General features: G+C 43.0%; 1 protein-coding gene across 3 annotated transcripts in view; it reads right to left on the bottom strand.

Moving 5' to 3' along the window:
* The window catches only part of celsr1a (cadherin EGF LAG seven-pass G-type receptor 1a), a 133,366-nt gene extending 122,327 nt beyond the window's left edge, over positions 1–11,039 (bottom strand). The window contains exon 1 of one of the 3 annotated variants that reach the window (XM_029742677.1): positions 7,232–11,039. In XM_029742677.1, the coding sequence (XP_029598537.1) occupies positions 7,232–10,787 (3,556 nt within the window). In that variant the 5' untranslated portion in view covers positions 10,788–11,039. The remainder of the gene's footprint in view (positions 1–7,231) is intronic. The other 2 variants (XM_029742679.1, XM_029742678.1) reach the window with 2 other exon arrangements.
* Positions 11,040–14,607: the final 3,568 nt, after the last annotated feature.

Below are 14,607 nucleotides of genomic sequence, written 5' to 3'. Positions count from 1 at the left end.
GGGGTAGAAAGAGGCAAAATTGGCACCAACACACCCCTTACAAATATTCCACTAGCAATTAGCCTACCAACCAAATTTGCTCTTTTCATGAACACAACCACAGCTTTGTTCATTCTAGAAGCAGAATGTATAAATTCAACTCCTATCTGTTTACCGACTGCGAGCAGAATCTCCTCCACTTTAACTCCATTCTCAGGAACACACCTGAACCCATGCCGTATCGACACTGGGCTGAGAAGTCATCGCGCACACCACACCTTCCACCCTAACTTTGAAAAAAACGTGTGGATACCGCTAAAACAAATAGTGCATTGACCCTCCACTATAGAAAATAAAATTGAAAGAAAAGACCAAGAAAATAAGTTAGGAGAGGAGAGGAGAGGAAGAGAGAGAAAAAGAGAGATAGAGAGAGAGAGAGAATCATGGTACTACAGGCCTGGTACTAAACTGGTACTTTACATGGTACTAAACAGGCCTATAGATGAAGTGCAAACAGTACAGACATCTACCAAAAAGCAATTAGTAGCCAAAAAATACAATCTCTCTGGACAAATTTTTTGCCTTAACATTCTCCTTCAGCAATGAAGGTGTAAATGTGGCTGTTTGGAACATAAACTTTATATTTGACAAATTTGCCTCCTTGGCTAATCTAAAGAAGCATAAGAGCAAACCAGAAATAACAGATAATGAAAAATGGTTTGATAATGATTGCAAAAATCTAAGAAAGTCATTGAGGAATATATCTAATCAAAAACACAGAGAACCAGACAACAAAAATATACGCCTTCAATATGGGGAAACACTGAAGCAAAACACACCCTAAGAACAAAAAATGAACAGCACATTAGAAATCAGCTGGATGGAATTGAGGAATCCATAGAATCAAACCACTTCTGGGTAGAATTGGAAAAAAATTTAACAAATCTCATCAGGAGGAATTGGCTACCCAAAATGGGGATATATGAAGAAATTACTTTGCAAACCTCTACAGCAATATAACAAAGAGCCCAGAACAAAAAGATATACAAGAAAAATTACAAATCCTTGAATCAGCAGTCAAAGACTATCAGAATCCTGTTATGCACTCTCCAACCCAAAAAGGCCTGTGGTAATGATGGTATTTTAAATGAAATGATCAAATATACAGACCACAAATTCAAATTGGCTATACTCAAACTCTTCAACATTATCCTCACTGCAGGTATTTTCCCCGATATTTGGAACCAGGGATTGATCACACCAACCTATAAAAATTGAGACAAATTTGACCCAAATAATCACAGAGGAATTTGCATTAACAGCAACTTGGGGAAAATTCTCTGCAGTATTATAAATAGCAGACTACATCATTTCCTTGACGAACACAACGTCCTGAGCAGAAGCAAGATTGGATTTTAAAAAAATGATTGTACAACAGACCACATTTACACCCTCCACACTCTAATTGGCAAACAAGTAAACCAAAACAAAGGAAAAATCTACTCGTGTTTTGTAGATTTCAAGAAAGCTTTTGACTCAATTTGGCACAAAGGTCTTTTTTATAAACTAATAGAAAGTGGTATTGGAGGGAAAACATATGATGTTATTAAATCAATGTACACTAAAAACAAATGTGCGGTTGAAAATGGCAACAAGGAAACAGACTTCTTCTCTCAGGGACGGGGAGTGAAACAGGGCTGCCCAATAAGTCCAACACTATTTAACATCTACATTAATGAATTGGCAAAAACATTAGAAGAATCGGCAGCACCTGGTATCACCCTACACAACACTGAAATCAAGTGTCTGCTGTACTCAGATGACCTGGTGCTGCTGTCTCCCACTAAAGAGGGGTTACAGCAGCACCTAGATCGTCTTCACAGGTTCTGTCAGACCTGGGCTCTGACCGTTAACCTAAAAAAAACAAAGATAATGCTATTCCAAAAAAGGTCCGGAAATCAGGATGACAAATATAAATTCTATTTGGACACAGTTCTATTAGAACACACCAAAAATTACACATATCTAGGACTAAAGATCAGCAACACAGGTAGCGTTCACATGGCTGTGAATGAACTGAGAGACAAAGCAAGAAGAGCATTCTATGCCATTAAAAGGAACATCAAAATCGAAATTCCAATTAGAATCTGGCTCAAAATGTTCCAATCAGTTATAGAACCAATTGCTCTATATGGCAGTGAAGTATGGGGTCCACTCTCTAATAATGAATTCACCAAATGGGACAAACATCCAATCGAAATACTGCATGCAGAGTTTTGCAAGACGGTATTGCAAGTGCAAAGAAAAACTCCAAATAACGCATGTAGAGCAGAATTGGGCCAATACCCCCTCCTCATTTGAATAGAACAAAGAGCCATCAAATTTTACAACCATCGAAAAACAAGTGACCCCAAAACATTCCATCACACAGCTCTACAATGTCAAGAGATGAAACAAGAGATGAGTCCCCTCAGCCAGCTGGTTCTGAGGCTCAGTTCACTAACCCAAACCAACCCCATAGAGCCTCAAGGACAGCACTCAGAAAATCTGGCCCAACCAAATCATCACAAAACAAAAATAAAAATATATCACCTATTGGAAAGACAACACAAACAATCTAAGTAAACTTCAATGCTATTTGGCACTAAACAGACAGTACATGATGGCAGACTATCTGACCACTGTGACTGATAGAAAACTGAGGAAAACACTTACTAGGTACAGACTCAGTGAGCACAGTCTGGCTATAGAGACCGGTCGTCACAGACAAACCTGGCTGCCCAGAGAGGACAGGCTGTGCTCACTCTGCTCCAGGGGAGAGGTAGAGACAGAGCTACATTTCATATTACACTGTGACAAATACTCAGACCTAAGAGAATATTTCTTTCCCAAAATTTTAATTCAATACAAAGAATTTGAAACTATAAAAGATTAATTAAAAAAATCTAATATTTATTGGGTGAAAAGCCAAAATGTGCAGTTTTGGAAGCCAAATATGTGTCCTTCTGCCACAACCTGAGGGACAGCCAGTGAAAAGTGCAATGTAATGTCGATAACATTTCCCATCTTGTTTTGTTTTGTCTTTCGTACCAGGTCATGTGTCTTCTCAGTCATGTTGACACAGGTCTACTACCATTTCTTTAATGTATTGTTGTTCTGATTAATATTGTTGTTGTAGTTGTTGTTAATGGTAATCCCATGTCCACTATTACTTTTATTACTGCTGTTGGTCCCACCATTTATTTATATATATAAATATATTTTATTTTTATATATGTATACTTTGACAATGTAAGTAATAATGAACTTGCCATGTCAATAAAGTCAATTGAATTGCATTGAGAGAGAGAGAGAGAGAGAGAGAGAGAGAGAGAGAGAGAGAGAGAGAGAGAGAGAGGAGAGAGAGAGAGAGAGAGAGAGAGAGAGAGAGAGAGAGAGAGAGAGAGAGAGAGAGAGAGAGAGAGAGAGAGAGAGAGAGAGAGAGAGAGAGAGAGAGAGAGAGAGAGAGAGAGAGAGAGAGAGAGAGCGAGAGAGAGCGAGAGAGAGATTATAGAGAGCGATAGAGGGAAGGGAGGGAGGACGAGAGAGGGGAGAGAGGTGGTTGTAATGTCTTAGGAATGACCAGGGAGTTGCTTTGCTAATATCAGTTACTTTCAGTGCCAAGACTAATATACCACCACATCACGCGCATCAACATGTAAACAAAATCTGGTCTATGAATAGAGGATGACTTACATCACATGTCAACAAATCCATCAATCTCCGAACCCACAGATCCAATCTGTCATGTGTCTATCTTCATTCTAAACTAAAGCCTGGTCCAAGATCGATGTGTGCTGTTTAGCCAACACTTATGGTCACAATATCCATAGGATAGCAGTACAGCACAAACAGATCTGGGACCAGGCCAATGTCGCTCTAGGTAGCACCTGTATAGGTAGTGATTCATCTCTACGAGCCTCTCCGGACATTGTTAGGACATCCATCATAGGGGTCAGAGGTTGTGTGTAGACATAGGAAGGAGCCCCGCCACACCAATAACCCCCTCTCGATCTGCCTCTCTGTTGCAGCTGGTTGAGTGCAGTCAGTGGCAGCAGTGGTAGTATTGTGACAGGCAGGGCTCACTGGCACAGCTGGAGGGGGCACACTCTCCTCTTTCCCACACACATCTCCTTACTTTAGTCCTTTCCTTTAGCAAACCTCTTGTAAGATGTATTCAGCACCTAATATACTAAAACATCTCTACTTCTTATCTTATTCATGCTGCTGCAGTAGTGACCTCATGTAAATCAAATTAAACCTCTTAGATTCCTCCAGAAATCTGATTATGGGACTTACATGAAACGGTAAACCTCTTCTGGGTGCTATGGAGATAAACTTCAGAGAAAGAGAGAGAAAGAAAGAGAGAGCAAGAGGAAGAGAAAATGAGACTGTAGAGAGAAAGAGAGTTGGGAGAGAACACTATGTAGCTCCTACAGAGTGGGGTCGAGGGCCAAACCTAGGAGACGCTAGCTAAAGGCCCCTAGGGAGAACAAAAGAGTGTGTGCGTGTAGCGGCACACTGCAAGCTCTCCCTCCCTTCATCCCTCCCTCCTTACCTCCAAAAGAAGAAAGAGAGAGAGAGAGACCAAGTGGAAATGATGATTTAGCACCAATCACTCCAAATCATTAAGGTACATCTCACAAAGTCGCTCTACAGAAGAGTAACACTATCCATCCCTCGTCTCTATTATGCCCAGAGGGCCACACAAACAGACAGCTTATATAACACAGACAGAACTCTGTATACTGGGCCTTAGAAAGACTTAGGTATCTAGATAGAAGCCTGAGGAGATAGATACATTAGATAGTCAAGTCAATGGCTCAGCTTTTATTAAGACTATGGTGAATAAAATGAGAGAGCTAAATTCAGAGCCAAAAGCTTGTTGAATGTTGAGCTAGCCAGATAAGAGATATTGTATTACAGTGGGAACACTCAGCCCCTACCATTCTTCATCGGTGTTGTTCTAAGGGGAGAGACAGAGTGGTGTTGTGACTAGAATGTTAACCTGCATTATCTTGGTGATATCTGACAGGCAGGGAGTACTTCTGGCCTTTCAGGAGGGTTAGATAAACAATTTCAATCCCTTTCCTGTTGGTAGAATAAAACACCTGTTCTTACCCCATTTTTGAGAAATACAATTTGGTCAATTTAAACAGGTTTTGAGAGCTTAGTTTGAATGGGTGAATTGACAGAAAGAGACATCTTAGATAGATATCTAATTCAAACAATGTTCAATTTCACACATCTGTAGCCACCACTACTATGCCCATCTCTATGCCCAGGAGATCAGACTTAACTAATAATATAATTGTTTTTAGGAACAAACATTTGTTTCCTAATATTGAAAGAGAGAGAAGGGCTAGTGTTTCATTAGTAAAGGAAGCCAGGAGCAGGCTGTTGGTGTCTGTCTCAGTCTGGTCTCCTGTTGTCCCTAGAGGGCCCTTCCTCTCCCCTGGGCCTGGGGTTGAGAGGTCAGAGCACCAGTGTTTATGGTTACCTAACATTTGACATCACGGTGTGTCTAGAGTAGTGAGGAGGGAGGTTGGAGGTCAGAATGTGTGTGTGTAAGATGCATTATTCTGATGGTGTGATGGAGGGGGGCGGGGGTGCCCCTCGAGGGACAGCCGGGGGGTCAGCATTGTCAAGGAGATCTCAAGAGACCCACTTGTTATCGGCGAATGCGAAAGAAGGTCCACTAGTGACCATGAGCCTCTGGACACACTGTCTTTTGTTACACAGAAAAAGACAAGTCACTGAGATAACTAATTATGAGAGAGGTTGAGAAGGAAAGGCATAGAGAGGTTTCATTCTTGGTAAATAGAAAGAGATGGATTGAGAGAGTGAGAGAGAGAGAGAGAGAGAGAGAGAGAGAGAGAGAGAGAGAGAGAGAGAGAGAGAGAGAGAGAGAGACTTAAGGTGCTAGGCAGTTTGCCATATCGGGGAACTTGATTTAAAAGAAAAGCCTTCACAGAGAGACAAACAGCTGTCAATATGACAGTATTCTCTCATGGGGATAGGATGCCTCTCTCCCACTTACTGCCTGAAACAAGTCAATACGAAAGCCTGTATAACATCAATGCTCTATATTACAGTTGAAATAACCTCTACCACAGTGTCTCTGTGAGGGTGTGAGCTATGGGTGTTTGGATTAGTGTAATGTGTAATTTAACAGAACAATGTATACTGCTGTATAAGAGGACATCTTTCACACAAATTATTTCTGCGTGACTTAACGACGAATGCAGATAACCCATCTTACTTCTTTTACACTAAACTGTATGGGGTGTACAACACAATCAGCAAAAAGGACTCCTCGTTTTAACCGAAATTGCAGAAAAATCACCCAGCACGAAATGCTGACTAAGGCTATGTAAAGCACGGAGAACTATTTCAGTGAGTGACTGCGTGAGACAGACTTTGCCCCAGTTTTGATCATCACACTTAACCATTCCTGCTAACCTAAGTGAAAAAGGGGCCAACATAAGCTGTTCACTTCTAAGGTGAGTTCTTTGAAGAAGGTGTCTAGCGTGCTATAATGTTGATATGTGCAAACTGCATTTCTGCAGTGAAAAAAACAGCAACATCGGTTCAAAAATAAGGGCACCTGGTATAATTGCACCTTTTATGAACACAGGCAACCACCAACCACCACAATACAGTATCACACAAACAGTATAAAACGGTAGAGCCAGATACTGTTACACCTTCCAACTACCACTCACTAAACATATACAGCACTTCAGCTAGGACCTAAGTTCTGCGTTGCTTCAATAGAACACGCAGTCAACTACACATAGTTCCAGACGATAGATGTAATATCTATTATCTATCTCACATATATTTCTTACACTTATTGCACTCTGCAAGTAGCAAACTATTTCAGGTGACCTGAAAGAGCGGAAAACCAAAATAGCTTACTTTTAAATGCTTCTTCACTTCATTTCATTCAACTCTCGGTCATACCAGACCATGCAAGTCACCACTGAGATATCCATCTTGAATAAATAATTTTGCTTACTCATTCAACTCTGCCAGCAGGAAAATAGGCCTATTTTACACCTCTAAATAAAGTCCAGAAGAAAATGATTTATGAACAAGGCGTTTTCTTTAGGTAATAAGAAAGGTAATAATAGTTAATAATAACAATAATAATAAGACGCGGTAATAAGCGGATAACCCATTTGCATGTATACATTTGAGGTGCTCTTACCTGAGACAGAGACAGTCATGGGGGCCTCTAGAGGTCTGTTGTTATCCAGGTCTCTGCTGAGCTTTAGTTCCCCTGTGACTGCATTCAGCACTAGCAGGTTCAGCTCATTCCCCGACTCAAAACTGTAGTGGAGTTTATCCGACACGTCTGGGTCATGGGCAGGTACCTTCCCTATGATCCCTGAGGGGAAACTATTGGACTTGTTGGTCACATAGTTGTTGAAGATAATCTCAAAGTTCTGCAGAACCGGGTCGTTGTCATTGATGTCGACTAAACGGATGTGGACTGTGGCCCGGCTGACGAGCGGAGCGGACGTGGCCTGGACCACAATAACGTACTCGGTTCTGGACTCGTAGTCGAGGTCCGTGAGGGCGGTGAGGTCGCCTTTGAAGATGTCCAGCTTGAAGACCTCTGGGATGTTCCCCTCGACGATCTGGTACATGATCTGAGCGTTGGTTCCCTCATCTGGGTCGGTGGCGCTGATCCGAGCCACGACGGAACCGACGGGACTGTTCTCCTCTATGTAGATAAACAGTTCGTCCTTCTCGAACACGGGCGCATTGTCGTTGATATCCAGCACCGACACCTGGATGTCCACCGCTGCTTTGAGAGGAGGAATCCCCTTATCCACAGCGAAGGCCTTCAGGGTATACACAGGCACGTTCTCTCTGTCTAACTTCCTGGCTGTTCTGATGATGCCAGAGTAGGGCTCGATGAAGAAGTCCCCCTCCCCGTCATCTCCACCCTGGAAGGTGTAGCTCAGCCTGCCGTTGGACCCGGAGTCCCTGTCGGAGGCAGATATCTGGAGCACGCTGGTGTAAACGGGTGCGTCCTCAAATACAGTCCCCTGATACATGTCCCGTAGGAACTGAGGTGTGTTGTCATTGGCATCCAGGATTATTATCTCCACATAGGTCGTATCGGACTTCTGAGGAATGCCATTGTCCCTGGCGATGATGGCTAGCGTGTACGACGCCTGGTCCTCGTAGTCTATCTCCATCTGGGTGGTGATGGCGCCTGTGTCGGGGTCGATCTTAAACTGGGGGACGTTGTCCTCCATGATGTACGTGATGCGAGCGTTTTCACCCGTGTCTTCATCGGTGGCGCTGATGATGACCACAATGGACCCCACGGGCCGGTCCTCGCTAATCATCACCTGGTAGTTGGCGCTCTGGAACACAGGACGGTGCGTGTTGGCGTCCGTGACGTTGATGAACACCTGTGCCATGTCATAACGTGTACCGTCCGAAGCAGTTACCGTCAGGACGTACTGGCGCTCCTGTTTGTAGTCTAAGGGTAACGCCAAGGTGATGAGCCCGCCTCCACTCTGACTAGTGATGGCAAAACGATTCCTGGTGTTTCCGCTAGAGATCTGATAGGTTACGACGCTATTTACATCCCTGTCAACGGCTGTCACAGTCAACACACTGGTCCCCACCACAGCATCCTCATTAATCTTCAGAGAATACACCTTCTCTGTGAAGGTCGGGATGTTGTCGTTCACATCTAGGACGGTGATGCTCACACTGGCTGAGGATGACATCACAGGTATCCCACAATCCCGTGCTTCCATGCCGAAGGTATAGAACTCGGTGGTTTCCCTGTCGAGCTCCGCGGCGACCGTGATCCACCCAGTGCTATTGTTGATGGTGAAGGGGAAACCAGGGGAGGTGTCGGTGAGATGGTACTCCAGACGGGCGTTATCCCCAGAATCTGCGTCTATAGCCTGGATATGGATTACTGAGTAGCCAACAGCCACATTCTCCAGCACAGTGGATTGAAACGGCGTGCTGACGAACATAGGAGCGTTATCATTTACGTCAACCACCTGGACCACCACCATCCCAGTCCCGTTGATCAACGGAGGCCTGCCACCATCCTGAGCTTTAATCCGTAAATTATACTCTCTAATCATTTCGTAATCCAGGGGATTAATGACATCGATGACCCCATTGGGAGAGTGGATGTAGAACTGTCCCTTTACGTTGCCACTGATGATGCTGTAGTGGACCTTAGCGTTGTTTCCCTCATCTTTATCCGTGGCCTGAACTTGAGTGACTTTAGAGTTGACGGCCACGTTCTCAGGGATTTGGACCACGTAACGTTTCTCACTGAACTGGGGGTAGTTGTCGTTCTCGTCCTCTACAGAGATGTTGACGGTGGCCGTGGCGCTACGGGGCTCAGGGTCTTTCCCCTGGTCGTTGGCTTCCACGATAAGCTGGTACTGGGACATGGTCTCTCTGTCGGGCCGCTCTCTGATCCTCACTAGCCCGTGGCGTGGGTCGATCTCAAAACCGGCGTTCACTCCGTCGCTGTTGACGATTTTATAGACCATATTGGCGTTGGAGGGTGCGTCCCCGTCTGTGGCTCTTATGGTCATGACCTCAAAGCCCACCTCTACATTCTCCCGTATGGTTACCCGGTATTCAGTCTGCTCGAACACCGGGCCGTGGTCGTTGGTGTCGCTGACCGTCACGGTGAGGTAAGACGTGGCCGAGCGCCGTGGGGAGCCGTTGTCCGTTACCATTACTTTGAAGACGTGTGTGTCTTTGACCTCTCTGTCTAAAGGCTGCACTGTTGTAATAGCACCTGTCTGAGGGTTTATTACAAAAAAGTCGTTGGATCTGCTGTCAAAGAGGGCCTCCATTCCATACTCTATTCTACCTGCCTCTCCATCATCCGGATCAGTGGCCTTCAGTGTGATGACGCGGGTCCCTGATGGTTCATTCTCGGGAACAGACACCTGGTAGTTGGGGAGCTGAAACTGGGGAGGCGTGTTCACATTTCTCCGTTTTCGGTGGTTCCATTTGCCAGGCACAATCTGGATGGTGTGTGATGATGATAACTGCCCATGGGTCTCTCCCTCAACCACTGTCACCAACCGCAACCTCACGCGCACGGAGACGCGGACGCTCCGGTCACTCAGAGCACGCAGTGTACAATGCAAATGGACCTCGCGCAGCTCTCCGTGCCCCAAACAGTAGTCTTCGTCCAGCAATAGATTGCCATGTTTAAAAACTGCTCTCAAGTCTTTCCCAGTAGTACATGATGAGGCAGAAAAATGGGTATTTCGCGTAAAGGCAGGCAAAAGTTTTGTTACATTCACAAGCAAATTACCTGCGGATAAGCAGGAAGTTGCTTCCAGTTTGGAAAGGTAATTGATGTGAATGTCGAGTTTACCTATTGTGCTCTTTCTCTTGTATTTGATAAAACAGTCTTGTCCGTGTACAAATGTATTGAAATGTGTCAAAACAAAATTTTCAGACGTCAACGACCCTATCCTGATATAGACAGGCACCGGGTTCCTCAATAAGCGCACACAATCCACTTTTCGGTACATACGGAGAGCTCCTTCTTGCCATTCCACTTGTAAAAAGTTCTGAATGTATTTAGGAGTTAAAGTCCTGTCGATTTTGTAAGTCCAACCGGGCCCCAGGGACAAATTTGCCAAAACGGTCCCAGTTTGTAACGTCTCCGAAAGGTGTAGCTCGAAACATCCCAGCAAGGGCACATTGAATAGAACACAAACCCAGATCCAATACATCGGTAATTCCATGGTTTAAAACTCCAACAAATCCCATTCAACTTCATTGAAACACCTCCACAAAAGCATTAGCTATCCTTCTCCCTTTTTCTTTTATCCTTCATGGTGAAGTTTTAAAGTGGAAACGACACGTAATATCCATAGTATCCACGGAGCGCAGTCACATTAATCTAGGAGCAAGTTTTAAATGACTACAAAATGGCTCCAGCGCTCCCCTCCTCTGAGAGTTGATTAGCATAAACCTGCTGTGTTCGGCTCACCGGGACACTTTCTCACCGGGGGCTTTCTCATGGAGATTCGGAAGTGTCCTGAGCTGTTGACGAATGCGCATTCGGACCATTGTTATAACAATACAGAGAGCTTGTTAAACACGCGCATTGTGTGTTTGAGGACCACTCGAACTTTGTTATGAAACTAGTTTGGTGTCATTAAAACTTTCCCTGGTGTTTAGAGATTAAAGTTGTGTATTGAGTTTGTCACCTGGGAAAATGGTACATTGTTAGAGATGAGTCTGGTCACGGGTTCCAAGAAAATTAGCACACAACCATCTATTGGAAAAGATTATTAAACTATTTGGTCAATTAATCGCTATTGTCATGGTTAGTAGTCTAGAGCTCAACATTTGCATATCAATTCTGAATAAATAGTTGGAAATAATTGATTGATTTAGATTTGGCCCATGTGTTTGGATTTGTATTATGGAGTTGGATTATATACATTTATGGTCAGTTTATGAATGATCTATTTTCAGAATATGCATAACTCTCCAGGTCATCCATTGAAATTAGATTAAAATCCATAGCGTCCTCCATTTCCTGCATCCTACCATTTATGTTGGTATCCATGTCAATGTAGCCTTGTTTAACGAAAAATTGTCCCTTGCACCTATTTGTAATGTATGCTGCTTTAATTCATTCCAGTGGCGATTTTAGCATGTACATCTTGGTGGGGCAAACAACAAAGTGGGATGCATTTGAACAGTGAGAGACAGAATAACAACAAAAAAATCCAGAAAAATGCATGTCAAAAATGTTATAAATCGATTTGCATTTTAATGACGGAAATAAGTATTTGACCCCCTCTCAGAAAGATTTCTGGCTCCCAGGTGTCTTTTATACAGGTAACGAGCTGATATTAGGAGCACACCCTTAAAGGGATTATTACCTGTATAAAAGACACCTGTCCACAGAAGCAATCAATCAATCAATCAGATTCCAAACTCTCCACCATGGCCAAGACCAAAGAGCTCTCCAAGGATGTCAGGGACAAGCTTGTAGACCTACACAAGGCTGGAATGGGCTACAAGACCATCGCCAAGCAACAAGGGTTTTGCCACCAAGTATCAAGTCATGTTTTGCAGAGGGGTGAAATACTTATTTCCCTCCATTTCCTGCATCCTACCATTTATGTTGGTATCCATGTCAATGTAGCCTTGTTTAACGAAAAATTGTCCCTTGCACCTATTTGTAATGTATGCTGCTTTAATTCATTCCAGTGGCGATTTTAGCATGTACATCTTGGTGGGGCAAACAACAAAGTGGGATGCATGCCAGCTAAGCCAATACACAATACACCACTAAACAATACATGAATTGCACTATAAGGGTGACAAACTGCGCCCAGAAACGGTTAGGGCCTACATTTTTGTATTTTTTATTTAACCTTTATTTAACTAGGCAAGTCAGTTAAGAACAAATTCTTATTTACAATGACGCTTACACATAAAGCTGTCCCAACACCTTACCACTGCTACACCTGTCTATCAACGGAGCCTTGTCTGGCAGCGAAATAGTTCATTCAGCCTCATTTACTGCTTTAAAAAAAACATAGCTGATATGGCTGACTTGCTTAAACAAATGTGGTTTCTAATAACAATTGAAATGTACAAACTATGGCGACAAGCAGATAAGAGGCAATCCGTAATTTCGATTAAGATATTAATGAGCGAGCTAGGATGGACGTAGTCAATATAACTATTTGTTTAGCACTTTTCAAATGTACAGCGACAGAATTCAGAACATGGGCCGTTCGTAGTGTTCTCCCTGTACACCAAGTCAGAACCGTAGGATAAATAAAGGGGGCATATAAGCAGACAATGAAAGCTCTTACAAAATGCAACGATTACATTTCTCTTAAACAGGTTATATGCACCACAAAGTCTCAACAGTAGGCGAAATTAAGAGGGGTAGACCAAATTATTAGGGTGAGGCACATGGCCTACTAACAGCTTACTACACATCATACACTTAGTATTACTTTCTTAGCTACAGTATACAGCTCCCTGGCATATTACATCATTTATTCAGGAGCATACAATATATTTTTGGACTTACCTTGTTGTGCTGTGCTCACTTGAACAGGAAGGTGGCAAAGTGGTCCTTCGTGGGCAAATTTTGTCATCAAAGTCTGGCATTCTCTGGATTTATGGTGCTTTCAAGACAACTGGGAACTCTGAAAAAAACAAGGTCGAATCACGATGACGTCATTGATCTTCAGGTCGTAGTTCTAGAAAGAGGTCCGAGTTCCCGACTTACAATTCCGAGTTGGATGACCATTCAAAGAGTATTTCCCAGTCTGAGCTTTTTTCCGGAATTCCCAGTTGTCTTGAACTCACTGAATCAAGTTTTAGCAGTTTCGAGTTAACGGTTTCTTCTTAGCTAAAAATGTGGGGTTCAAAACAGGCCCTGAATGACGGGTTGCCACTGATTCATTCACAACTTTTGGCGAATTGTAGGTTTTATTCCCATGGATATCACATCACCAAGGTAAGCATGGAACTAAATAATGCATCACCTGCAAAGCCATTGAACAGGTACAGGTAACAGCCAAAATAAAGAAAACAACAACATAGTGTCTTAATAGGGGGTTGGGCCACCACAAGCCAGAATTGCTTCAATGCACCTTGGCATAGATTCTACAAGTGTCTGGAACTCTATTGGAGGGATGCGACACTATTCTTCCATGAGAAATTTCATCATTTGGTGTTTTGTTGATGGTGGTGGAAAACACTGTCTCAAGCACCACTCCAGAATCTCCCATAAGTGTTCAATTGGGTTGAGATCTGGTGACGACCATGGCATATGGTTTACATAATTTTCATGTTCATCAAACCATTTTGATTACTCATGCACTGTGGATTGGGGCATTGTCATCCTATACAGTGAGGGAAAAAAGTATTTGATCCCCTGCTGATTTTGTACGTTTGCCCACTGACAAAGAAATGATCAGTCTATAATTTTAATGGTAGGTTTATTTGAACAGTGAGAGACAGAATAACAACAAAAAAATCCAGAAAAATGCATGTCAAAAATGTTATAAATCGATTTGCATTTTAATGACGGAAATAAGTATTTGACCCCCTCTCAATCAGAAAGATTTCTGGCTCCCAGGTGTCTTTTATACAGGTAACGAGCTGATATTAGGAGCACACCCTTAAAGGGATTATTACCTGTATAAAAGACACCTGTCCACAGAAGCAATCAATCAATCAATCAGATTCCAAACTCTCCACCATGGCCAAGACCAAAGAGCTCTCCAAGGATGTCAGGGACAAGCTTGTAGACCTACACAAGGCTGGAATGGGCTACAAGACCATCGCCAAGCAACAAGGGTTTTGCCACCAAGTATCAAGTCATGTTTTGCAGAGGGGTGAAATACTTATTTCCCTCATTAAAATGCAAATCAATTTATAACATTTTTGACATGCGTTTTTCCAGATTTTTTTGTTGTTATTCTGTCTCTCACTGTTCAAATAAACCTACCATTAAAACTATAGACTGATCATTTCTTTGTCAGTGGGCAAATGAACAAAATCAGCAGGGGATCAAATACT

Source organism: Salmo trutta, chromosome 40 (genome assembly GCF_901001165.1).
Source record: "Salmo trutta chromosome 40, fSalTru1.1, whole genome shotgun sequence".
Taxonomy (NCBI): Eukaryota; Metazoa; Chordata; class Actinopteri; order Salmoniformes; family Salmonidae; genus Salmo; species Salmo trutta.
This window is presented reverse-complemented; position numbering and strand designations above follow the sequence as displayed.